General features: G+C 55.8%; 1 protein-coding gene across 5 annotated transcripts; it reads right to left on the bottom strand.

The window, feature by feature from the left end:
- Window positions 1-1,487: 1,487 nt before the first annotated feature.
- LOC116762095 (twinfilin-2) lies at window positions 1,488-19,183 on the bottom strand. 5 transcript variants are annotated; one of them, XM_032648842.1, is made up of 9 exons: window positions 19,000-19,168; window positions 15,204-15,281; window positions 12,738-12,916; window positions 12,228-12,323; window positions 11,890-11,994; window positions 11,616-11,741; window positions 10,774-10,924; window positions 10,536-10,657; window positions 1,578-4,818 (listed from the first exon to the last, which is right to left on the bottom strand). In XM_032648842.1, exons 1-9 carry the CDS (start codon window positions 19,022-19,024, stop codon window positions 1,729-1,731), a joined length of 3,972 nt encoding a protein of 1,323 aa, XP_032504733.1. In that variant the 5' UTR covers window positions 19,025-19,168; the 3' UTR covers window positions 1,578-1,728. The 5 variants fall into 5 exon arrangements, with proteins under 5 accessions (XP_032504731.1, XP_032504729.1, XP_032504730.1 ...); XM_032648841.1 differs by lacking the exon at window positions 1,578-4,818 and adding an exon at window positions 9,487-10,095 and having other exon boundaries at window positions 19,000-19,183; XM_032648840.1 differs by lacking the exons at window positions 10,536-10,657; window positions 10,774-10,924; window positions 11,616-11,741; ... (3 more) ...; window positions 15,204-15,281; window positions 19,000-19,168 and adding an exon at window positions 7,255-7,811 and having other exon boundaries at window positions 1,488-4,818.
- Between the last annotated feature and the right edge of the window lie 7,346 nt (window positions 19,184-26,529).

Here is a 26,529-nt window from a genome sequence, read left to right as displayed (position 1 = left end):
AACTACCCAAGGGCAGACTCTGCTGGTCTGAGACAGGCAAATCGTGCTTCCCACACGCAAAATGTGGTGCCCTGGACAGGGCCCTGCCTCCTGCTCCAGATGTTGCCAGAGCGGTCTCAGAGCCACTCAGCAGGGGCCTCCCCCAAGACTCCAGCCTGGGGGAAGGATGGTTCCTGTTTTCTTTTCTCCCCGGGCATGGGCCACGGAAGCTCATGGGGCCACGCTATAACTTCAGCCTGCCCTTCCAGAAGCCGGATTGGGTCAGGGCCCTTGTGGGGCTTCTGATAGGTGGGTCAGAGATCCTCCTCTCTCTTTCTTTCAGGCAGGCAGATAATAGGGGATGCCAGCCCCCTGCAGGAACCCCTATACCCAGGTCAGAAAGGAGAAGGAAACCTATATTTCTCTCCCACCTGTGGCCTGGAGGTAGGGAAAAAGCAGCCTCCCAGCCCCACCAGGCCTGCAAAATTAGCCAAGTCTGCATGAGCTCCAACCTTCCAGCCCAGAGGCCCTGAGCTGCCCCAAACTGGCCTGGGCCAGCTGGTTCCACTCTCCCACCGCCCCAGGCCCCAGCTCTGACTGAGAGGCTGCAAGTGTCTCCTCTGCTCCTCGAAGGGCAGATTTACTTGTGGGGATGGTGAGGCAGCCGGCCTGGGCAAAGCACCACAAGAACTCTGGGCCTGACAGAACCCACAACTCCCCAAACACTTGTGGAGACCGTGAACAGGTTGTCTCCAAACACTGGGCATGTGGGCATCAAGGCTCCTGGCAGTATCCCAAAATCTATACTGAAATCTAGTATCAAAACTAGAAACACACATACTCCATCCTGGCTGCAACTCTCACCTAAGTGCAGTCAGCTGTGAAAGGTGGCGGCTCATCTAGGTGTCCATTTGACGTCAGAACAGAGAGACTCAGCATGTGCTCTAGGTGGAAACAGAAAGGGATGGATTGTGAGCTCACCCTAGAATCTTCCCTGACTCTCAGCTCGCTGCTGCCAGGATTCACCTGCAGGCCTTCCTCTCCCCAGCCTGGACCAGCCTCCTGGGTGCAGCACAGAAATGGCCACCAGAGGGCGCAATCACCCCTCTGAACTTGCCTCAAATCTTCCCTATCTCCTTAGGAATGAACATTCCCCGGGGCCGCTGCCTCCAAGGAGTCTGGCGCCAGTCGGAAATGAAGGGGGCCTGCAGGTTCTCTGCCCTTGAGGCAGCTTCAGTTCCATCTGGTGAGGGAGGCAGATCCTGAGACCAGTTCCAGAGGAATGCTGAGCTCGGTAGGCCTGGGCATCTGGGGAGGGGTTGACAGGGGCAGAAGACCCAGCCTGCTCTCTGGGAAAGACCAAGGCCGCACTCGGTGACCTTCCTCAGACTCCCCTGAAAAGATGCCAGTGAACACAACTGCCCTTAGCATCTTCCCTCCCCTGCTGACCCATGCCCCGTGGGCCCTCCCTTTTTCTCCATGACAATTACCCCCAAATCACCTCTTGCTCCCCTTCATTTTAGGAAGGCCTGGAGAATTCTCCCCTTTTCCTCCCACTCACACCTCCAGTGAGCTCAGGGTTAGGGGTTGGCCCTCCGGTAGCATTTATTAAGTGCCTGCTATATGCCAGGGGGCTGGGGGGAGGGGGAGGCAGAGCAGCGGTCTCGCAGAGCAAGGCAGGTTGGGGCATCCCAGGCAGAGGGGCAAGTAGAGGTGGGGCGATGAGGCACGCTGGGCTGTTGCTCTGTGCTATTCGGCTGTCGTGGGGCCCCGGCAGAAGTTCCGGTTGTAGAAATGGCGGTTGTCCCTGGTCAGGGCTGTGCCCAGCTGGGCCCAGAAGCTGCCCTGGCCACTGGGCTGGTGGGGCCAAAGGAGGACGCTCTGGCGGCACAGGCGCTGGCGCAGCCGCACGTAGCGGGAGCGGTAGGCTTCGGGGCGCAGGATCACCAGCACCACGACGTCCTTGCGGTCCTCCAGCAGGCGCTGCTGGGCCAGCAGGAAGCTGGCACGCAAGAGGCCGCTGACCCGGTCCGTGTGGGCCAGCACAAACAAGGTCTTGCGGCTGCTATAGACCGAGGCCCACAGGTTCTCAAAGAGCGTCTTGCCGGGTAGCCAGTCACGCTCCTCCAGGCATAGGCGGAGTGCCCGGCGCCCACGGCGCTCCTCCAGCTGCACCCGCAACTCGTTGTACACCCAGTCGGCCACTGCGCTCTGTGCCTTGTCGAAGACCACGAAGGCATCGTAGAACAGGGCATCTGCGCCCCGCCGCTGCCCCCACCGGGGCAGCCAGGCCAGGCACAGGTGGAAGCAGTACCAGAGGTCCCAGCCGCAGAGGTGGTGCAGCATGGGCACAGCCAGGCCCAGGGCCACCACCATCAGGGAGAGGCCAAAACAGTCCCAGGAGAGGGCCTCGTCCAGGCAGAGGCGCAGGTCCTGTGCGAAGATGCTGCGGCCCTGGAGCTGGCGCGGACTGCCACACTTGACTCGGCTGGGCAGCCCGGGCACGGCAGCCTGCACCTTCAGCAGGAAGTCCACGAAGGCCGCCCCACAGGCGCAGTGCAACGGGTTGGTGCTCACGTCTAGGATTTTCAGGGTGCCCGCTAGGGAGCCAAACCAGGAGGGCTCCACCGTCTTGAGGGCGTTGGCACTGAGGTTGAGCTCTTCCAGCCGCTTGGCGAGCACAAAGAAGCCGGGGGTCACGAAGCCAATGCTGTTGCCGCTGAGGTCCAACTTCCGGAGCCGGGTACCAGACGGCAGGCTGCCATTGCTCAGGGCCTTCAGCTGGTTTCCCGCCAGGTCCAGTGTTTCCAGCTGGGGCAGGAGGGCCAGGCTGCTCCAGTTGAAGAAGCCCAGGTTATTGTCACGGAGACGCAGCAGCTTCAGGCTCTTGGGGAGGTTGTCCAGGGTACATGGCAGGAGGGTATGCAGGCGGTTCTGGGACAGGTCCAGCAGGACCAGGCTTCTCAGGCCTTGGAAGAAGCGGAGATAGAGGTCTCCCTCAGCCCACATCTGGCTCAGGGCATTGCCACTGAAATCCAGGGCCTGCAGCGAGGCGCTGCAGAGCTGCTGGGACACACGGCTACGGATGTCGTTGTGTGCCAGGCTGAGGTAGCGCAGGGAGCGCAGCTGGGCCACGAAGCTGAGATTGTGGCCCACGCCCTGCATGCTGAAAGGCTGGCTGTTGTAGCTGAGGTCCAGCGCCTCCAGTCGCGGCAGCTCCGTGAACGAGCTCCCGTGGTACAGGTCCAGCTTGTTGTGGGACAGGTCCAGCACCCGCAGGCTGGTCAGCGGCACGAACTGGGAGCCGTTGACCGCCTGCGAGATGCTGTTGTGGCTCAGGCGCAGGCACTGGAGGCGCGAGAGGCGGGCAAACATCTCTGGCTGGATCGACACCAGGTTGTTCCGTGACAGGTCCAAGGTGAAGCTGAAGTTCTTGCAGCTTAGCATGAAGTCCTCCAAACTGAGAGTGTCCAGTGGGCCTGGAGCGAGGTCCCTGGACGGCAGCCAGATCTTCGGCCCACTGTCCGCCTCCCCCAAGGTGGCTGCCGGCCTTGCAGCTCCACTGATGCGGTTGTCCGACAGGTCCACGTAGAGCAGGCCCGGGAAGGCCCCGAAGATGCTGAGCTGGGCCTGGTTGATGAAGTTCATCTGCAGACGCAGAATCTGTAGCATGGGCAGGCGTGTCAGCGGCTGAAGCGTGGTCTCGCTGAGCGAGCGGAAGAAGATGCCGTGCATGTCCAGCTCCTTCAGGGAGAGCAGGCCCCTGAAGGAGGGCGCCAGGTGCAGGTGGGCGAAGGACACCTTCTTGTGGTAATTGAAGGACAGGTTGAGGCTGCGCAGCCGGGCCAGGCCCCGGAAGGCCGTGGTCTTGGTGATGCAGTCATAGAGGAAGTTCTCACTCAGGTCTAGCACTTGGAGCCTGCCCAGGCCACGGAACCATCTGTTGTCCAGGCTGTAGAGAGAACTGTCCTTCAACACCAGGCCTTCGAGGCGGCTCAGGTGGCCGAAGGTGTCGGGGTGCAGCTTGGGGAAGTGCTTCGGACACTCCATGCAGGGGTTGCGGGCATGGTCACAGCGGCGGCAGTTCCCACCCACGTCCAGCACGCGCAGGGCGGTCAGATTGGCCAGGTCCTCGGGCGCCAGGGTGACAATGTGGTTATAGGACAACAGCAGGGTCTCCAGGCTGGGGGGCAGGAGGCGGGGCACCTCCGTGAGGTTGTTGTACTTGAGCGACAGGTGCGTGAGGTTGCCCAGGCCAAGGAGGGCGCCCGGGGCCACCTCCAGTGTCCGGTGGCAGGGGTTCTTGTAATAGCAGTTGCCGTCCATGTACAGAAAGCGCAGGGCGTGTAGGCCGGCGAAGTGGGTGGGGTCTAGCACCAGGATGTTAGTGTGGCTCAGCGACAGGGACACGAGGGACCTGGGCAGGGCGGGCACGGACGTGATGCCGTTGTAGCTCAGGTGCAGCTCCTCGAGGGTGGGCACGGCCAGGAAGGTGTTGGGCTCGATGGTCATGTGGCAGGGGAAGTGCATGGGGCTGAGGCCGGCCGGCGGGCAGTTCCACTTGAGGTTGAGGATCCGCAGGCTGGACAGGTGGGCGAAGTCGGAGTCATGCAGGTGGTGGATGCGGTTGGAAAGCAAAGAGAGGCTGGTGACATTGGCCCGGGGCGCCGCAGCCGAGAAGTGTGGCACGGACTTCAGGAACAACCAGTTGCAGTTCACCAGGCCGTGGGGCTGGAGTTCACAGGGCAGGAAAGCAGGCAGGGTGCCCTGGGCCAGGGCTGCAGCCAGTGCCACCGCCTGCACCAGGAGAGAAAGGGGGTGCCGGGCACGGCAGGGGCCCTGTGGGGTGGGCACCGTGTGAGGGCACGGCCCCAGCTCCACCTCTCCTGCCCCACCCCCGCCCCGGGTCTCCCGCAGGGCTCCCAGCCCTCCAAGGAGGTTCCTGTTTCTCTGCCCAGTGCCCATCCCACCTCCAAGGCCCACAGGGAACTTGGACTCGGGTCTGAGGCCCAGCCTTTGACTCAGAACGGGGAGTCAGAACTGGTTCTGAGACCTGGAATCCAGACTCATGATCTAGAGCTTTCACTCAACCAAACCCCAACTGGACAGGAGAGCCAGGTAGGTGGTCAACAGGCCCCCCAGGATCTCCCCGACTCTCCCCTTCCGTTCCTCAGAGGTCATTTCTCTTTCCTCCTGAGCAAGGGGGCATCTTCCCTTCCCTCCAGCCCCCTGAAAATCTCCCTCTGCTTTCTACCAGGCTTCTCCCAGCCCTCCCTCTCTGTTTGGCCAAGAGGTAGGAATGAGGGTCTCCTGCTGGGGCTCAGGCTGTCTACCACCCAGGGTCCTGGCCAGAGTGGGCACTGCCCAGCTCTTTCCCCGTCTGCCCACCTCACCCAGCCCAAGCACTCAACCTGCTGTGGGTCAGAACGGATTGGAGGGGAGGTTGGGCAGCAAAGGGCAGACAGGGCCCAGCCTGGGTGCTCCCCTTGCTCGCAGCCCAGAACCACCACTGAGCGCAGCCCTAGGCCCCAGCCTCCTCACCCAAGCAATGGGTTTGTGTCTCATGGCTCAGAGAAGGTCTTCTGCTCTGATTCTGTTATCTTCAGGGTTCAGTGAGTTTCCCCAGGGCCACCTGGGTGACTGTCCCTTTCACCATTGCAGCCATCAATCCCACCTTTCTCCCTACCACTTCCCACTGTCCCCTTCCCTGGGGACTGAGGGCTGCTGTCCTACCATGACAGGGAATGGGGGCTTCTCCAGAGGGTCTGGCTGGCAGACTAGGCAGCAGCTGCAGGGAAGGATGCTTCGCATTCACAGCCCCTTCCCGTGGTGACGGCTTGGGGAACAGAGGAAGTGAGAATTTCGCAATAACCTAGCCCCCTTCCCTCCCCCACCCCATGCCCAGGGCAGGGGTGTCGGGGCGGGGGGCAGGGATGCAATGAGTCAGAGGCCATTTGCATAGTCAGGTGGCAGCCGGCCCCTTCACCTCTTCCTCTTTCCACTCTCCCCCCAACCCCTCTTCTCCACAGCCTGTCCTAAGAACCCTCCACATCCCACAGGGGCCTCACACCGGTCCTCTGGGAAGTCTGGGGAGAAAGAACCACCCAGAGCCCAGTCTAAGGTCAGTGAGAGAGTGGAATTAGGGGCAGTGCCAGACCTGGGTGGGCTACTGACACCCATGCCAGGGCCTGCTCAGCCCCTGCCCCCAGGCAGCACTCTCAGGCCAGCAGCTCCCGCACTGCCCTTTCCTACCCTGTGGCCCCATCCCCAGGGCTGTGTGCCATGCCGGGCCTGGCATACAGGGTCGGGGGGCAGCACTGGCCTTGCCCAGGCTCACCTGCCCCACTGCAGCTGCCACTTCCTCTAGGAACAGGGACGCCTATGCATTCCCAACACACCATCAGAGAACAAACCCCATGGCTGGACCAGCTGAGACCTCCTGGCTCATCCTCCCCTGAATCTCTTCTCACACAATCCTTCTGACCCAGGTAATCGTAACAGATCACTCAGGCCCAAAGCCTCAAGGTGACCCGGGACCCTCAGCAAGTCCTGCTGGCTCCAGGTTCAGAATCTGCCCGTTGCCCCCCACCTTCACATCCACCAGCCTGGTCTGAGCCGCCATCACCTCTTGCCTAGACCAGTGCAGTCATCGCCTCCTCAGGGTTGTCCTGATTCTGCTCTCAAGCCCCAAAGCTTATTCTCATTAGACCCTTAGGTCACATTAGGTCCCTCCTCTGCTCAGACGCCTCCACGGCCCTTTCCGGGGTCAAAGCCAGTCTACATCATAGCCAGCAAGGTCCTATGGTATCTGCCCTCTCACTGCCTCCCTGACCAGTCTCCAGCCATTGGCCTTCTAGCTGTGGTTTGAACACACCCATGTACTCTCCTGCCCCAGGGCCTTTGAATGTGCTGTTTGTTTATTTAGCTGTGCTGGGTCTTAGTTGTGGCATACAGGATCTTCGTTGTGGCGTGCGGGATCTTTTAGTTGCGGCATGAGGGATCTAGTTCCCTGACCAGGGATCAATCCTGGGCCCCCTGCATTGGGAGCATGGAGTCTTAACCTCTGGTCCACCAGGGAGTCCCCATTCCCTCTGTCTTGAAGCTTTTTCCAGATACTCACATAGCCCCCTCCCTCACCACCTTTACATCTCTGCTCACACATCACCCTCTCAATGAGGCTTTCTCTGACATTCTTATAAACCTCCTACCCCAGATTGGGTTTTCCTGAGCTCTTTTACGTAATTTGTCCTTAACAGTTTTTACCTGCTAACATACCATAATACGGATTCTTCATGGTTTCTTGTATATTCTCTTATTCCTCTGCTGGAACGTCAGCTACTTGAGGGCAAGGACCTCTTTGTCTGTGTCCCCAGAGCCCAGCACAGTACCCGGCACATAGTAGGTGCTCAATATTTGCTGAATCCATGGGTCTCCAGCACTCAGCCCTGGGCAGGCACAGAGAGTGTTTCTGAGTCATGGTTGAATGAATGAACAAACAAATAGGGCTTCTGCTGGGAGGGGGAAGCTTCTCTGTGCTTCTCTGTGCCCACCTCTGGATGGGTGTCATGGCAGGCAGGCGCCAAGCTGCCAGGCGTCCAGCTGGTGCACAGGCCCAGGTGGTTTAGCAGTCTGAGGGCGATGGCATTGTCCTCCTGCTCACCTGAGAACCAGTGTTCGGGGTGGGAAAGGACAGGTCTCCTTCTCTGGATTCTGGCTAGGGTTCCAGCTCTCCTCCCTACAATTCTAAGGGCTTCAGGACTTCCCTGGTGGCACAGTGGTTAAGAATCCGCCTGCCAATGCAGGAGACATGGATTTGAGCCCTGGTCCGGGAAGATCCCACGTGCCTTGGAGCAACTAAGCCCGTGCACCACAACTACTAAGCCTGTGCTCTAGAGCCCACAAGCCACAACTACTGAGCCTGTGTGCTGCAACTACTGAAGCCCGTTAGCCTAGGGCCCAGAGCCCGCGCTCCGCAACAAGAGAAGCCACTGCAGTGAGAAGCCCATGCACTGCAACGAAGAGTAGCCCCTGCCCGCCGCAACAAGAGAAAGCCTGCGCGCAGCAACGAAAACCCAATGCAGCCAAAAATTAATTAATTAATTTTAAAGATAAATAAATAAGGGCTTTAGTAGGGGCTGAGAGAGGCCCCAGGGATGGGATACTGCCCTGAGTCCCAGCCCAAGATGCACTCTCAAGAAAAAGGACGGTGCCCATCGAGCAGCTGAATCCATCATCAGCCCCACATGTCCCCACCCCTGCACAACTCCCACCCAGGATGGGAAGGGTCTTCCACCCACTTCTCAGAGGCAGAGAATGAAGTTCTGGTTCCTGCTGAATCCCAAGCCTGAGGGAGACTCTCCCAGACTCCCTGGGACCAGAAACCCAGGCTCTTCGGGGCAGAATGCAGGTACCCAAGAGAGGGCCCATGAGATGACAGTGAAGTCTGCCCATGCACACACGGGCTGGAGACACCAAGACCCAGAGGTCCACGGAAACAGCCACCATGCCTCAGGGCCACGGCAGCCAGGAAACCTAGTGGACAGAGCTTACTCAGTGTGGCAGGCCCCCAAGGAGGTCCATGTCCTAATTCCCAGAACCTGTGAATATGTTCCCTTATGTGATAGAGACTTCGCAGGTGGGATTAAGTTAAGGATCTTGAGATGGGCAGAGTATTCCGGATTATCTGAATACAATCACAATGTCCTTATAAGACAGAGGCAGAGGGGATTTGACTACTGATGGCCATATGATCACAGAAGCAGAGGGAAGCAGAATCAGAGATAAGATGCTATGCCCCTGGCTTTTAAGATGGAGGGGCCACAAGCCAAGGAATGCAACCGGCCTCTATAAGGTGGAAAAGGTGAGGAAATGGATTCCCCCGAGGCCTCCAGAAGGAAACAGCCCTGCTAAAACTGTGACGTTAGCCCTGTAAGACTCATTTCAGACTTAAGAACCATGAGAGAATAAATGTGTAGTTTTTTTGTTTGTTTGTTTGTTTTTGCGGTATGCAAGCCTCTCACTGTTGTGGCCTCTCCCGCCGCGGAGCACAGGCTCCGGACGCGCAGGCCCAGCGGCCATGGCTCACAGGGCCAGCCACTCCGCGGCATGTGGGATCTTCCCGGACCGGGGCACGAACCCGTGTCCCCTGCCTCGGCAGGCGGACTCTCAACCACCGCGCCACCAGGGAAGCCCTAAATGTGTAGTTTTAAGCCACTAAGTTTGTGGTACTTTGTTACAGCAGTCACAGAAAACGAATCTACCCAGATACCCTATATCACAGCAGAGGTGTGCCTGCCTCTTGGATGGAGTTCCCATCGACAAGCCAGCCTCTCCACGCTGTGCCCTCGTATACAGGAACACAGATTCTCCCACACATCTGCAGCCGGGAGGGCTGGGGCTCCACCTAGCAGGCCAACAGGCCCCTTCTGCATTGGGAGGGGACAGTTCTATGCTCAGGGCTTCCCCATTCCCGGTGCCAGAGATGGTCCCTCAGGGCCAGACTCAGCCGTTGATTTAAAAATATTTTATTCTTTAAAAAATACAGCATTCAACCATCTCGTCCTGCAATGACCCCCTGCCCCAGCCCCGAATGACTGCACCCCTTGTGGCCAAAGGCTTCTGGGCCATGCTGGGACCCTAGTCTCAGTTCCCCTGGGGGCCAGGTTCATGCCAGGCCCCCCACCCAGCCCCTTGAACCAGCTGGGCAGGGTCCCCAGATGCCCTGGGCACATGGAAGAGAGGCAGGAACAGCAGAGGGGGAGGGTCGCAAAATGCCAGCCCAGTGGTCCTCGGAAGCTGCAAGAATGTTCACTCACCAGCCCTCCTGCCCACAGGAGGTCACCCCAGAGCCCAGGCTGGGAAGGAGGGAGGTGGCCATGGGGATGGGGTCGGGGTCGGGTAGGGGCAGCCCCACAGTTCCACATGCCAGCAGGGCTTGGGTCCCGCCACCTAGCTGTCGTCCCCATTCTCGCCGGGGCCACGGATGAGGCGCTTGTGGCCCCGCTTGCCCCCGGGGCCCTTGGGCTTGGCGAAGGCCTGCTTGAAGGCGTGCTGCTTGGGGTGCACCTCGTCATAGAGGAAGCTGGCCGTCAGCTCCGCCCCGTCGCCAATCTCAATCTGTGCAGGGCAAGGCAGTGGTCAGTCACTCCAAGGGTGGAGGGCCCTAACACACACCACCCTTGGTCACCCCCACTCCTGGGGCACCCCCCTGATCTCTCTCACTCTAGCCCTGGGGTGTCCTCTCAGATCCCCACCTGAAACGCACCTCCAGGAGCACAGAGCCTAGGGCCTGCTGCCCTGTAGGCCTTGTCACCCCCTACCTACCTTCCAGACCCAGGAAAAGGAGAGACATGGGTGTCACAGCTGGGGCTTGTCCAAGACATCAGTTACCTGGGCGGCCTGGGCTATGCACACTACCCCCTGGGCCTCAGTCTCCCCATCCAACCAACAGGGCAACAATGCCCCTGCTCTGCCATTCTCACGGGACCCTGATGCCCCACGTGGAGGGTGGGGTGACAGGGCCCTGGGAGGCGAGGCCCTAGGGAATGGGCACCCACCTTCTTGGCGATCTCCAGCTGGAAGTCCTGCTCCACGGAATCGAGGAGGCGGCTCTTGCAGCTGGAGTAGAGCATGCGCTCCTTGATGCTGCACTTGTAGCCAGGCATCGAGTAGATGAACACTGCAGAGAACAGGGAGGTGAGCTGCGGTGGGCCTGGGACTCCTGCCGCCCCATGGCCCCTGCAGGCGGCCCACCCAGCTGTGGGCTAGCGCGGGAGCCCTGCTGTGGCCACTCACCCACAGACTCCAGGGGGTCACCCTCATGGGTGTGCTTGTAGAGGAAGAAGTGGTAGCGGGCGGCATCTCGGGGCACCCGTGATGGCAGCTGTGCCACGTCCGTTGGCTCTGTGTGCACCAGTTCGATGGTCTCCCGCTCCAGGTCCAGCTTCTGCCGAGGGGCAGGGGGAGACGTGAGGGCACCGCGCGGGGGAGGGCCCAGGCCCACCCTCGACAACAAGAATTCCCTGAGGTGGGAACCTGCTGTCATCTCCCTCTCCCGGGGCTCCCCTCCCCCATCCTGCCATGCGGGTCCCTCTGAAGAGGCCACTCCTGGGCGCTGCCCCAACTCTGCCCCTTTGAACACTCTGCTAGAGGAGCAAGTCCCAGCAAGGACAATGGACAGGACAGTGGAGAGGGCCTTCACCTCAAGGAGGCATCACCCTTGGGCCAGCCTATCCTCAGAGCTGAGGACCCATTCTGCTTGAAAGGGGGCAGGCTGGACCACTGGGGCAGAGGGACCCTGGTTGGGGAAAGGGGGTGGTCAGGGGGCTGCAGAGGGAGTCTGGGACAGGAAGGGGCTCAGGGCTGAGGGGTGAACCCAGGGGTGATGTGTGTATGCAGCGTGGAGGGCGGATTGAGGGACAGTGTCTCACAGGAGTCCCTGTGGGTGAGCCGGCCAGGGCAGGGGAACAGAGTGCAGCCACCACACGTGGCTACTGTAGGGAACAGGTAGGGATGGAGGGCAGCGTGTTCCCACCAGTACGTGGGTGAGCTGAAGTGAGCATGTGCGTGTGTGCAGGAGCAGGGTGGAGGTGTAGCACACCCTGAGTGTGTGCCTGGGACAGGGGACGGGCACCCACCAGCTGGATGTAGTTGACTGTCTTCTGTCTGAGCTGCTGAAGTGCCCGCTGGGCCTGAGGCTGCAGAGGGAAGGCCAGGCCCTGCAGGGTCTGGTGTTTGCTCTCCACACTGATCTCTGTCTTCACCTGGGGACAGATGAACATTAAGCGAGGCCCTCACATGCCCAAACCAGGGTGTAGCCCACCTGGGGAGCACAGGCTTGGCCAGCAGGGCACGACGTGACCTCGAAGGCCTCGGGCCAGGACTTCTGCCCACCCTGTCCAGCGCACCCACCTCGTTAATACGGATCTGCTGAAGTTCTCTCTCGGCCGAGGTCAGCGGGGCGGGTGCCGCACAGGATGACAGGTGCTTCTGGTACCCAGCAAAGGAGAGGTCATCCTGGCCGGTGGATGTAGAGGCATAAATGAGCACCTTGGGGTGGGCTGGCAGAAGCCCACTAAGTACCCCAGCTTGCAGACCTTGGACCCTCACAGCCCTCCCTACTCACCCCCAAGCCTGGCACCCACTTACTCTGGACCCTGTATAACACCTCACCCTCTGTGGGTTCATGACCGCAACCTAGTGATCCTGGCCTTGAAGGGGGCGAGGGGCGCCCAGGGGAGGGGGCCTACCTTCACAGTTCCGAAGAGCTCATCCTTGATGTGGCCGCCCCCAAACTCCTTCTTCACTGTGGCCCGTGTGGCTGCATACAGCATCTTCAGCCGCACCTGAAGGGTGGGGGCCAAGCCATGAGACCCCTCCAGGCAGGGCTGCCCGTCCAGGAGCAGACAGGAGCCTCTGGGTGAGGACCTGGTCACTTCATTGTGCCCACACACCCAGCAGAGGGCGCAGCAGAGCACCCAGCAGAGGGGGCGAGGCTGCAGTAGGGCGGCTCAGACAGTAGGGGGAGCCGCTGTCCAGCCCAACCTCTTGCCTCCTAGAGCCAGGCTGATCTGGCTGGGAGGCTCTCAGAGACCCCAGGCTCCAAGCGCAGGACCTCATCCCTTGCTCTCGTACCCTCTAGAGCAGGATCTGATGTCTCCCCTGTTCAGACTCCCTGGGGCAGGCCCGTGTTATCTCAATCAGACCCAGCTTCCCCCTTCCTCCAATCTGGGGGCTGGGCAGGGGTCCCTAGGACTCACAGGGGAATTATCAGGTGACCAGGCGAGGAAGAGCCACTCGAAGCCCTGGGCGTTCTGCGTGTCCAAGCGGTAGAGCAGGTAGCAAGGCTGCTGGGCATCCAGCAGCGGCAGCACGGCCCCATCATAGTCCTGGTCCCAGCAGCCCACCAGCTCCCTCGAGGCACCCAGCACGAGCTGCTCTGGGGGCAGAGGCCAGGTGAGCCAAGGAGTAGCCATGTCCCACACCCACCTGTGACTGTGGGCCTCAGCCTCTGGCGGTGACTCAGACCCACTGACCACCCACCCCACCTTCCCCTGGAGCCACCATGTCCCTGAAGGCTGTCTGTGTGATTCAGTCATGAGTGAATGAGGACACACAGCCGCCAGCCCGAGGTCGCGCCTTCTACACACACACACACACACACACACACACACACAGAAATGGTCTCGAGAACATGCCCACAGCTGACCCAGCACAGGCAACCGCACCAAGACACACAGCCACATGCCCACAGCCATCGACAACGCGACCCCTCACAGACATCCACACACTCAGACCCACCGCACAGCTCCTCAGCACACAGCCCCACTGGGCTACCTACTGCCCCCTCCTCCCTCAGTCTGGGGCTCCAGCAGACCCCCCAGCACACCCTTCTCAGAAAGAATGTGCTATGGGAAGTGGGATCACAGCCTCAGGCCACAGGGATCTGCAGGCACAAAGGCACACGGGCAAGAGGGAGACAGGGGCTCTTACCAGACGCTGTATAAACGGCTACCCTGCTGCCCCCGACCAGCTGCAGCTTCCCCAAAAGTAGCAAATCAAAAGCAGCCAACCTCTAAATGCCTGGGGCCGAGTGGCTGAATGGGGTATCGAGGCTGGACATACATTTGACCTATCAGCCCACAAGGCCTCAGTGTGGCACTGAACACCAGCCCGGATGTGCACAGGCCCAGGCTAGAGGAAGAACTGGGGCAAGGGGACAATCACCACCTGGCCAGGGGCTACCGGCACCTGACTACCAGGCCCTCCTGATGGGGGCACGGGGCCTGGCTGTCCAGGAGTCCCAACAAGCCTGGCCGCCTCCCTCTGGCCTTGGCCTCCTCACCTATCCTCCCAGAGCTCAGATGGGATCAAGGCTGAAACCCAGCAGTCACAGGCCGACTGGACCCCAACAGCACTGCCCAAGTTGTTTAATGTGTTGCCAACATTTTTCAAACTGGGAAGTTTCACATAAGAAGTGGAATTCATGGCTTCTCTAGAAAAATCAGGAAATCAAGCCACACTCAGTGGGAGCTGGGCAATGGCTGCCTGTCAGGAGGCCTGGACCCTCCTGGGCGCTCCCAGGTGCCCCAACAGCTGTAATGCTGAATGCAGGTAAGGGCTCACCTAGAGACTCCTCCTGGTAAACGTCTACAGGGACGACCTGTCTGGGAGGCGACAGGGAAGGCTGAGGACTGGGGTCCATGAGTCTACTTCTTCGGAGGGGTCCAGGGAGCTGACCTACCCCAATGACCCCAACCCAGCCTCTGAGAGCATCTGAATCTGGGGACCCTGGACAAAGCCCAGCACAACTCTGGCCCTAAAGGCTGGGGTGAATTCTGGGTCCGGGAAGACCCTGCTTTGACCCAATTCAATGTGTGAAAAGTCAGCTGGGCACCAAGCCCATTCGGAGAGCCTCCAGCAGGGCCCACTACTGCATGGCTACCAAGAAGGGCTGGAAGGATTCGTGGTGGCCCGGCTCACCCCCAGTCCTGGAGTCTGTACCCTTTACTTCCAGGGCCAGCCCCTCAGCTGTCCTCTACCCCAGGACTCCTCTACCCCAAGTCCCCCCAAGCCTCAGTCTAATCCTCTACCTCCTCAAAACCCCTCCCCACTTCAGGCCTCAGCTCAAGCTCACCTGCCCCCCCAACCCCTATATCCCCAGCACCTCCCTTTGCGGAAGCCCCAGGTATACCGGGTCCAGGTCAAGGCCTAGCCAAGCCCGGAATCCCCTAGTCCTGCTCTCAAAGAGGCTGACACGAGTCCCTTCTCCCCATTGTGAGGGCACTTCCCAAGGTTAGGGCCCTGGCTTCTCCTTAGGAATCTCCCCGAGCCAGTGGCCAAGCGAGGCCAGGCTTGCCGACCACACAGGGAAGTGAGTGGCACTAGCCACACGGGGCAGCGCCTGGCCTTACTCATCCTCTGCCACCCTACCTAACCCAGCCCAGCCCCCTGACTAGGCCAAGGGCCAACTACAGAGCCTCTGGGGAGGCTGGGCGGGACCCCCCGGGGAGGGCTCTCCTTGCTATCCCCCCAGCTTCAGCCTCCTGCTCAGTGTAACAGGCAGAATGACCATGCCCACCTCCAGCGCTCTCCTACAAGACACCTCCCATTTCCAGATGGGAGACTGAGGTCCTGAGGGGGCTGGAGGCCAATGTCCCCCACCTCCCAGAGAAGCAGCGGGGTCCGGCCACCAGCCTGTACCCTCGCCTGTAGGAAGCACTCACCGTCCTCAATGACGACTTTGATGAGCCGCACAGAACCAGCCCGCGCCTTGGCAAAGAACTCCTTCAGCTCCTCGGTAGCTACCAGAACAAGAAACATGGTGGAGGATGCGCAGACAGAGGGAGCACGGTGGGCAGGAACACACTCAGGCCCCGCTCTGTCCTGGGGGTCTGGTGGCGGAGCTGGGAGCCGGGTTAAATACGGTCCCCCATGTGACTGGGAACCTGAGACAGCCACTGAACACAAGCTCCCAAATTTAGCCAGCAGAGGTGGCAGGCGGGCGGCCTGCTGGCTGGGATGGCTCTGTTGACAGGGCACACGGGGATGGGACAGCCCACCCGAGAATGGGGCGGGCTCTGGGACAGGCCAAACCAGCCAGAGTAAACGGCCCCCTCCTGTCCCCTGCCCCCCAAGAAGGCCCAGCACAGAGCTGGCCTGGGACACTCCCAGCACTGTCATGTCCACAGACAGAAATACAAGAACAACTGCTCCCAATGCACACTGCCCACTATGTCTACTCACACATGTACATGCATACACACACGCATGCATTGCGTGTTGCACGTGCCAATGGGTACTACTCAGTCAGGAATGTGTGAACCAAACACATAAACACTATGTGACAGAGAGAGGAACAGAAATGCAAACGCCCTCATACATGAACACACCACTCAGCTGGTCAAACGTAAATGGACACACACATTTAAATGTGCAAACACACAGACACACGCACACAGATACAGTCCCCAGGGTGCTAATAAATTCACACACAGGCAAATGCAGAGCATGGCTAACATGTTTGTACAGGCAAGTGGCTGTACAAAGTGTACACAGAAATACAGAGGTACACACTGACACACATGCATGCACACCCAGCCCCAGCCCACCAGCCACGCTACCTAACCCTGAGAGGCCCTGGGGAGCCAGGCCAGCTCTGGCACAGCCCTGCCAGGAGGCGATAAGCCTCCACCCCCAGGCAGCTGGAAAGAGGAGTGACTCTCAGGGTCTCCCCAAAACAGACCCTGTCTTGGTCCCTGAGCCACAGACCTTAAAGGTGACAGCCAGTGACCAAGGACCCAAGTGCAGAAGTGAGGATCATGGTCAGAGCTAGGGAAGATCTAGCTCTGGAAGTCACAGATATACTGGTGGTTCAGAGAGGGAAACCAAGGTCCAAGTTGGGAAGGACCTACTTGGGTCTCTGGGTACACAGGGCCAGGCCAGCATGACCTTGGGGCTGCCCAGGGGTCAGGAGAATTCTGCAGGAACACAGCTGTACGGCTGAGGTCAGAGAATATTTATAGGGCCCAGACCCGGCAGCTTGAGGGCGGGGTGGGGGGGGCCTTTAGGAAAACAAACTCTGGTCATGTCCTCAGGTGCCCATCATGCAGGGTGACCCTGAGCCTGAGACCTCATGCTGTGTACCACCCTCCAAGGCCACTGGGTGGGCAGGGTCCCAGCTAAGCCCGGCAGGCCCTTGGGGCTGAGAGCAGCATGGCATGGAGACACAGCCCCAATGTGCCAGGACAGAGCTGCCCCTCAGCAGACCTCAAGCAGGTCCCTGATGAAGAGCTTTACCTCAGGGGCTCCACCTTTCCCATAGCTATCTGTGACCTCTGACCTCATTGAACCTCAAACTCATCTATAACATGGAGCTAATACCCCTCACATGGTTAGAGCCTCTCCTAATAACAATTACTAATATTTTTTTAAGATTTTTTTCTGATGTGGACCATTTTTTTAAAGTATTTATTGAATTTGTTACAATATTGTTTCTGTTTTATGTTTTGGTTTTTGGCCCTGAGGCATGTGGGATCTTAGCTCCCCGACCAGGGAATGAACCTCCACCTTCTGCAGCAGCAGGTGAAGCCTTAACCACTGGACTGTCAGGGAAGTCCCAGAAATTATTAATTTTTATTACCGTGATGACGGCGGGACAGGCCGCGCTGAGCTGTCACTTCCACCTGCTCAGACCTCTCCCAGGGAGAGGCTGACACGCCCCTTCTAGTGTTACCAGGACAAAGTGACACCCCGGTAGTGGAAGAGACATCCCCCTCCATGCCTCCTCAGCCACCATCAATAATCCAGAGGCCAGGCCTGGGACACCTGAGCCTCTATCATCAAAGATTCATGTCCCCCACCCCCACCCCCCGCTGCCTTACCTCCCGCCCCCCTCCCAGTAAGCCTCAGGTTACAGGTCTCTCCCCTGCCCAGCTCTGAGGCAGCAGATCCACACCTATGGCCATGTCAAGGCTGGCACCTGGGCATCCAGGGTGATCTCTCCTGCGGCCTCCTCAGGACAGAAATGGGAAGGAGTGGGTTGCTCCCAGGCAGAAGGAGGGCTGGGAGGGGGGCTCGGCCCTCAGATTCCCCTAGGCAGGCCCATTGCAGCATATGGGAAATGAGGGAGTGAGGAACGGCCCAGGCCACAGGACAGGTCAGCCTACAGTGGGGAGGAGGAGCCCTAACTTCTGATCCCCTCTCAGTTGGAGGCAGCAGCAATGATCAGACAAAGGGGAAGGAAGGGGCAGGTCCGGTGAGGGGCTGTTCCCTTCTGTGGGGCTGAGTCATGAAGCTGCCCCTCCAGCTCTTCTTGGAGAATGGCTGGCCCAGACCCAGGCCCCTGCCTTTTCTGGTCCTGTGGGGTGTGGCCAGGGAAACCCTCTCAGGGACAGCCACCAAGCGGCCACAACCACAAGCAGAGATCCAGGCGGTCAGGCTGGTTGATGGTGATGGCCCAGGGCAGGGGATCCTGATGTGGTGGGAGGAGTGGCTGACAGCCAAACCACTGGGCTATCTGGGCCTTCCCCACAGGCCAGGCAGCCCTCCCAGGGCAGTGACACAGGAGGACACTGAGGCCCAGGTAGGGTCAGGACACCTGGCTCCTGGCCACTGCTTCTTCCCCATCCTGAATAAGGAGGAAACCGGCCCCTTGGGGGAGGAGGGTGATGCTCTGGGCTGGAGAAGCTTGGGGTGGGGGGAGCTGGCCTAGAATCTCTAGGGTCAGGACCCTCTTCCCTGCCTCCAGCTTGGAGCAGGAGCCTTCCAGCACTGGCTGGGGCAGACTCAGGGGATCAGAGTGGAAAATGGCAGGGAGATCAGAGGTCAAGGTCAGATTGGCGACTCTCCACATCCCACTTGGAAAAAAACCTGTCCCAGGTTTTTCCCAGCCTAGTCTGTGAGGGTCCCAGGAGGAGCCCAAGGTCAGGGCCCCCTCCTCACACAGACACAAACCAATACGAGCCATACATGCATCCATGGTAACAAATGAACACTGAAATGCACCCAACTTGTGCACACGCACACAGACACCCACAGACATGTGCACACAGTCACGAAACACTGATGTCTAAAGATGATTCCATGCGACAGTGTCCAATCAGCCATTAGTGCATGTGCACTGGATGTACACAAGTCAGATCCAGATGTGCACACACAGGACTGTACACACAAGACAAATGCACATGCGTGCACACTCCCTCAGATGTGCACATCCGGGTACACCCACCCCCAGAAAGGAACAAAAATACATAGATGGGCACACACAGGCACATCCACCCCCAGGGAACACCGATACTTCCACCCCAGCTGTGTGCGTACATGTACGCCCACCCTCAACTATGCACAGTAAGTGCGCATCCCACCAAGATGTGCCCACCCCAGGCGACCCGCGGCTGCAAAAGAGAACAGGAAGCTTCCCCAGGCTGGTGCCGGGGAGGAAACAGGGGCCGAGAGCCAGCAAGGGGGCGCAGCCGCGAGCACTGACCCTCGGCCCCCTGCCCGTCCGCCATCCTCCCTCACCGTGGATGCCGGTCTGGTGCGCCATGACTCTGTGCCCCGCTCCGCCCGCGCCGTCGGAGCCCTCGGCTTGGCCCCGGCCCGGCTCGGCTCGCTTGGACTCGTAGGAGGAAGAGAAGTAGGAGGATGTAGTGGCGGCCGCCCAGCCTCGCGCAGCTTCCCGGGCGGTGCCGCAGACCCGCCCCCAGAGCGCCCCGCCCCTGACGGGCGAGACCCGGAGGGGGCGGGGACTCAGGGCCGCGCGTGCGCGTAGTGGGCGCCTGGTTTCGGGTGGGCCCACGACAGAGTTGATCGCCTTGTTCGCGCGCTTGCGCGTGCCCTGTCTGTAGCCGAGAACAGGGCCTGCGTGTGGCCGAGCGTGTGTGGGCGCACGCGTGTTTGAGCCTGTGCACCAGGATCCGAGTGGTCTATGGCTGGGGTGTGTCCGTGAGTTCCGACCAGGTGGGTTTGTAGGTGGGTGGGATCCACGCATACCCCAACCTGTGGCCTTAAAGCGGGCGGGGGGCGGGTGTGGTCTGTGTGTGGATGGGCGTGCGTGTGTTTGAGTGGCATCCCTTTCCTCGGAGACGTTTCTTGAGCGTCTCCTGGGGGGCCTGGGCTCCTCAAGGCGTCCCAGCCCGCAGGCCCTGCCCTAGCAGTGGGAGCCCAGACCGACATTCTACTAGGCAGTCAGCAAATGAGCTGTGTCTGTGGCAGCGAGCGCCCTGTGCAGAGTAAGAGACCACTAGGAAGAGGTGATATTTGAGCGGAGACCTGGAGGAAAGCCTGGTAGAGCGAGGGAAAAGTTTTCTGAGAAGAGGGAATTGCGTGTGCAAAAGCGCAGAGGTTGAAGGAGGGTCAGAGCTTGGTGAGTCTGAGAAACTTCCAACTCCTAATCAACTTCTGGCTCCATACACAGCAGACTTGACTTCTCTGGCATCAGCCCCTGCCTGCTGTTACCAACATAATGTATCTTCTAGGCCACCGTGATTGAGTCAGGATGAGCACATGACCCCAGTCTGTCCAGTCAGAGCCTGTCCTGGGACTTTGGATGGGATGATTAGAAAGGAGGTGGGCTTTGGGGGCTGGGGTTGCTGAGAGTTGATGATGGATGATGTGGCCTGCCTGGTATCTAGCCCCAGCTTGAGCTCCCTGCTCCCTGTCCCTCTACCCCACCCTAACTAGGCAGAATTGAGCCCTCCTCTGTGTGCCCCAGACCCTGGGTTTCCTGTCTCCTGAGAGTCCAACTCACACAAAATTGAAAGGTTTTCTTGTTCATCTTCCTGTGCACGCCCTGAGGACTGGGCCTGTGTAGTAGGCTCACCGTGGCCACCCTAGCACTCACAGTGGAACATAAAAACCATGTGTGGCCCTGCAGCCAGCCCTTGGGAGAACGGTTCGTAGGTAAATGCCCCCAACTCTGAGATCTGTCACAGCCCAGATGAGGCCAGCAACACAGAGCCACTGGTTACATCAACTCTCAGACCTGGCCACCTCCACAAGAACACTTGGCAATTCCACAGAACCATAAGAACCTTGACCTCTTGGAAACAGGACTTAACCAAGAAAACAGATTGATGAAAAATAATAAGGTTATGTTCCCTATTAAAATGTCCATCACTGGGTGAACTACATGGCATCCTTAACATCAAGGTCTCCCCTGATACCTGGTTGGCCCCACCCTGTGTCATTCTCTGTTTTTATCACTACCTGATTCATATATTTACTTGCTTATTTGTTTATTGTCTTTCCCCCCACCAGTCATTAAATTTTTGCCCCTGCTCTATCCCCAACACCTAGAACAGTGCCCAGGATTAGTAGGTGCTCAATAATATTTGCCAAATAAAAAAAGTGTCTGAATGAACTATGAGTCTTTGTGTTGCACACTAACTATGACTGGGCACCTTTACTTAATCCTCATGACAGCCCTACAAGGTAGGTGTTATTTTCTCCTTACAGATGAAGAATATGAGGTTTGGAGAGAGAAAGTGATTTGATCAAAGTCACAAGGTAGTGAGTGTCCCCAAGAACCTTAGTTTCCTTTACTCAAATTGGAACAAAGGATGAGAAATCCTGCTGGGCAGTGGCCCTCATCGCCTCCATCACTGTCTCACACCTGAGTGATGAGGGTTTAACCAGAGAAAGGAACTTCCTGGGAGACTGGGATTGGGGCCCAGTCCTGCGCAGTTTCAGAGCCTAGGATGCAAGCGAGGAGCCTAAGGACCAGTGGAATATCCAAACAGACTGCATCTCTGGCTGAGATCTGGTTTCAGGCAGAAAGATGAGAAAGCTGCACACAGCTCCTCAAATGAGTCTAGGGATGATCAGAGTGTCCAGGAGCAGGTTGGTTGCTCCTTTCTTGCTGATGTTTCTCAACAAAGAGTCAGCCATTGAAATTATTGGAACATACATATTTTTTTTTCAGGTCGATCAAATATTTAAATGTTTTTTTAAGTGAACTATAAAAATACTGAAGAAACAAAGGGAGAAGATTGTAAAATCTTAGAGTAGAGAAGTCCTTCTGAGTATGTCACCAAACCCAGAAACCATAAGAGAAAAAAATATTTATTTATATTAAAAATAAAGTCTATGTGGAGTAATATTCCATTGTATATGTGTATTCCTCAGCCATAAAAAGAAACAAAATTGAGCTATTTGTAATGAGGTGGATAGACCTAGAGTCTGTCATACAGAGTGAAGTAAGTCAGAAAGAGAAAGACAAATACCATATGCTAACACATATATATGGAATTTAAGAAAAAAAGATGTCATGAAGAACCTAGGGGTAAGACAGGAATAAAGACACAGACCTACTAGAGAATGTACTTGAGGATATGGGGAGGGGGAAGGGTAAGCTGTGACAAAGCGAGAGAGAGGCATGGACATATATACACTACCAAACGTAAGGTAGATAGCTAGTGGGAAGCAGCCGCATAGCACAGGGAGATCAGCTCAGGGCTTTGTGACCACCTGGAGGGGTGGGATAGGGAGGGTGGGAGGGAGGGAGACGCAAGACGGAAGAGATATGGGAACATATGTATATGTATAACTGATTCACTTTGTTATGAAGCAGAAACTAACACACCATTGTAAAGCAATTATACTCCAATAAAAATGTAAAAAAAAAAAAGTCTATGTGGAAAAACCCACCATCAAAACCAAAACACAAACATAAAACTGTAACTGGCTACAAACAATGTACTTGCAAGTCATTTCAAAATAAAGAGCTGATTTCCCTAATATATAAAGAGCTCTCATAAATCAATAAGAAAAAGACCAATGGCCCAGTAGAAAACTGGGCACAAGATACAAAAAGACCATCTACAGAAAAGGAACTACAAATAATGTCTCTCAAACCTGTGAAAAGTTGGTTATCCTTTCCTATTAAGATAAATGGAAATCAGAGACTTCCATGGTGGCACAGTGGTTAAGAATCCTCCTGACAATGCAGGGGACATGTGTTTGAGCCCTGGTCCGGGAAGATCCTACATGCCTCAGAGCAACTAAGCCCATGCACCACAACTGCTGAGCCTGTGCTCTAAAGCCCACGAGCCACAGCTGCTGGGCCCACATGCCACAGCTGCTGAGGCCCACCTGCCTAAAGCCTGTGCTCTACAACAGGAGAGGCTACTGCAATGAGAAGCCTGCATGTGGCAACGAAGAGTAGCCCCTGCTCGCCTCAACTAGAGAAAGCCCACAAACAGCAACGAAGACCCAATGCAGCCAAAAATAAATAAATAAAAATTCATTTTTAAAAAGATAAATGGAAATCAAACTAAACTTGCATATTTTTTACTTATAGGTAAAGATTAAAAACTTTAATAATGGGCTTCCCTGGTGGCGCAGTGGTTGAGAGTCTGCCTGCCGATGCAGGGGACACGGGTTCGTGCCCTGATCCGGGAGGATCCCACATGCCGCAGAGCGGATAGGCCCGTGAGCCATGGCCGCTGGGACTGCGCGTCCGGAGCCTGTGCTCTGCAACAGGAGAGGGCACATCAGTGAGAAGCCCGCGTACCGCAAAAAAAAAAGAAAAACAAAACTTTAATAAAAAAATTGCAATGGTCAAAGGATGGGGAAATAGACTGATTGGTGCAACCTTCATGTAGGACAATATCTACAAAATTATTCATGTGTATTCCCTCCCCCCCTTTTAAATTGAGGTGAAATTCACATAACATAAAATTAACCATTTTAAAATGAACAATTCAGTACATTCACTATGTTGTACAACCACCACCTCTGTCTAGTTCCAAAACATTCTTTTTTTAAAAAAATATTTATTTATTTATTTTTGGCTGAATTGGGTCTTTGTTGCTGCACGTGGGCTTTCTCTAGTTGAGGGGAGTAGGGGCTACTCTTCTTTTTCTATGGATTTACTTATTTTGGATATTTAATATGAATGGAAGCTTAGAATATGTGACCTTTTGTGTATGGCTTCTTTTTTTTAATATTTATTTATTTATTTGGCTGCACCAGGTCTTAGTTGCGGCATGTGAACTCTCAGTTGCAGCATCTGGGATCTAGTTCCCTGGCCAGGGATCGAACCTGGGCCCCCTGCATTTACAGCATGGAGTCTTAGCCACTGGACTACCAGGGGAGTCCTACATATGGCTTCTTAATATAACGTTTTGGAGGTTCATCTACCTTGTAGCATGTATCAGCATTTCATTCCTTTTTATGTCTGAATAGTATTCCATTGTGCATATATGCTACAATATGTTTATCCATTCATCCAGTTGATGGATATTTGGGTTGTTTCCATCTGTTTTTTTTTTTTTTTTTTTTTTTTTGCGGTTTGCGGGCCTCTCACTGCTGTGGCCTCTCCCGTTGCGGAGCACAGGCTCCGGATGCGCAGGCTCAGCAGCCATGGCTCACGGGCCCAGCCGCTCCGCGGCATGTGGGATCTTCCCGGACCAGGGCATGAACCCGTATCCCCTGCATCAGCAGGCGGACTCTCAACCACTGTGCCACCAGGGAAGCCCCTGTTTCCATCTTTTGACTATTATGAATAGTGTTGCTATGAACTATGAATGCCTTTGACACAACAGTTCCATTACTAGGCTGATCCTACTAATATGCCCACACAAAAAATTATATGCCCACGCAAAAAATTGAAAACAATCTAAATGTTCATCATTGGGGGGCTGGCTACATAAAGTCTGCATATTTGCAGAGACTGCTCTGCAGCCCTCAAAAGGAACAAGGCAGCTCTTCAAGGACTGATACAAATAGAGGTATCTTATGTGAAAACTTCAGGTGCAGTATACAGTGTAGAGTATGCTATCATTTGGGTAAAGAAAAGGAGGGGAAGAGGAAAGATTTAACATATATATCTATATAATTTTTATTTATCCATTTATTTAAAGTGAGATATAATTGACATATAACACTGTATTAGTCCAAGGTGTACAACATGATTTGATATATGTATATATTGTGAAAGGATTACCACAATAAGTTTAGTTAATATCCATCACCACCACAGTTACAAGTTTTTTTCCTTCTGATAACTTTTAAGATCCATTCTCTTAGCAGCTTTCAAATCTACAATGCAGTATTTTGTATTTTTTATTTTTTTAGCTGCATTGGGTCTTTGTTGCTGCACGAGGGCTTTTCTCTGGTTGTGGCGAGCAGGGGCTACTCTTTGTTGCAGTGCGCAGGCTTCTCATTGCAGTGGCTTCTCTTGTGGAGCATGGGCTCAGTAGTTGGGGCTCGCGGGCTCTAGAGTGCAGGTTCAGTAGTTGTGGTGCATGGGCTTAGTTGCTCCGCAGCATGTGGGATCTCCCCGGACCAGGGCTCGAACCCATGTCCCCTGCGTTGGCAGGTGGATTCCTAACCACTGCGCCACCAGGGAAGCCCTACAATACAGTATTGTTAACTATAGTCATCATGCTGTACAGTACATCTCCAGGACTTATGTATCTTATAACTGGAAGTTTGTACCTTTTGACCCCCTTCATTCATTTTGCCTCCACCTCCCACCACCTCCTGCCCCGCCACCTCTGGCAACCACCAATCTATTCTCTGTATCTATGCGTTTGGGTTTTGTTTTTTGTTTTGTAGATTCCACGTATAAGAGAGATCAAGCAGTATTTGTCTTTCTCTGACTTATTTCACTTGGCATAATGCCCTCAAGGTCCATCCACATTGTTACAAATGGCCGAATTTCTTTTTTTATGGCTGAAAATATAAAATATATAGAATATATATAATAAATTAAACATGTATTCTATATAGTGTATAGAATATATATATTCTATATAATATATAGATTCTATATTATATATATATACACACACGCATATAAACTTTCTTTACCCATTTATTCATTGATGGACACACAGGTTGTTTCCATGTCTTGGCTATTGTAAATAATGCTGCAGTAAACATGGTGGAGGCAGATATCTTTGAGGTAGCGATTTTGTTTTCTTCAGATAAATATCAAGAAGTGGAATTGCTGGATCATATAGTAGTTCTATTTTTAATTTTTTGAGGAACCTCCATACTGTTTTCCATAGTGGCTACACCAATTTACATCCCCGCAACAATACACAACAGTTCCCTTTTCTCCACATTCTTTTGCCAGCACATGTTATTTCTGGTCTTACATGTTGTTTTTGTTTCTTTGCTTGAACTTGCACAGAATACCCCTGACATCTCTGGAAGGATCCACAAGAAACTAGTAATATTGGTTGTCTTCAGAGGGGGGAACTGTTTGAGCCATAGTGAAATGTATTAATTTTTTTTTTTTTTTTTTTTGTGGTACGCGGGCCTCTCACTGTTGTGGCCTCTCCCGCTGCGGAGCACAGGCTCCGGACGCGCAGGCTCAGCGGCCATGGCTCACGAGCCCAGCCGCTCCGCGGCATGTGGGATCTTCCCAGACCGGGGCACGAACCTGCGTCCCCTGCATCGCCAGGCGGCTCTCAACCACTGCGCCACCAGGGAAGCCCTGTATTAAATTTTTTGAATTAAATCTAAAATAACTCTTGTCAAGAACAGATATGGGACTCAACAAAAGCTATTTTCATGGTGCATGATAAAAACATAGCATAAAAATCTTTTTCGTTTTTCTAAGCTTGCTCCTTCCCCCGCCTCCATCCCTCACATGCTGACTGAGTTAGCTGAGGCAAGGTCTCCAGCCAGGAGGGGGCAGGCTTGGGTTCCTTCGAGCGGTTGAGAGAAGGGTGTCAGGATAAGGGTATAACTGGAAAGTGAGGAGTTGCATGGCCTCCAGGGAGGACTCTACCCAGAAATGAAGACAGACCCACCCCAAGGAACCTCACCTACAACTTCAGGCACTGGAGACAGAAGAGCCTGGAGGCTTCTGGAGAGAAAAAAAAGGAAACAGAAGCCAATCCAAAGGCCTGGGAATGACAGGGGCACTGGATATCAGCAGCAGCAACAGCCAAAAAACAATGAACAGAGCAGTCAGAAAGAATTCTGAGCCAAAATATCAATCAAAAGCAAAGGCAGGGCTTCCCTGGTGGCGCAGTGGTTGAGAGTCTGCCTGCCGATGCAGGGGACAAGGGTTCGTGCCCTGGTCTGGGAAGATCC

The sequence above is a fragment of the Phocoena sinus genome, chromosome 11 (genome assembly GCF_008692025.1).
Source record: "Phocoena sinus isolate mPhoSin1 chromosome 11, mPhoSin1.pri, whole genome shotgun sequence".
NCBI classification, from domain to species: domain Eukaryota; kingdom Metazoa; phylum Chordata; class Mammalia; order Artiodactyla; family Phocoenidae; genus Phocoena; species Phocoena sinus.
The sequence above is the reverse complement of the archived record's forward strand: the minus strand, read 5'-3'. Positions and strand labels throughout refer to the sequence as shown.

Bases quoted from the DNA above. Each gene is read 5' to 3' on its own strand.
- LOC116762095 (XM_032648842.1), bottom strand. From the start codon at position 19,024: ATGGCGCACCAGACCGGCATCCACG. The intron at 11,995-12,227 runs GTAGGCCCCCTC...TCCACCGGCCAG, and splicing joins AGCTCTTCGGAACTGTGAAG to GATGACCTCTCCTTTGCTGG. The intron at 11,742-11,889 runs GTGGGTGCGCTG...ATCTGTCCCCAG, and splicing joins AGCAGATCCGTATTAACGAG to GTGAAGACAGAGATCAGTGT.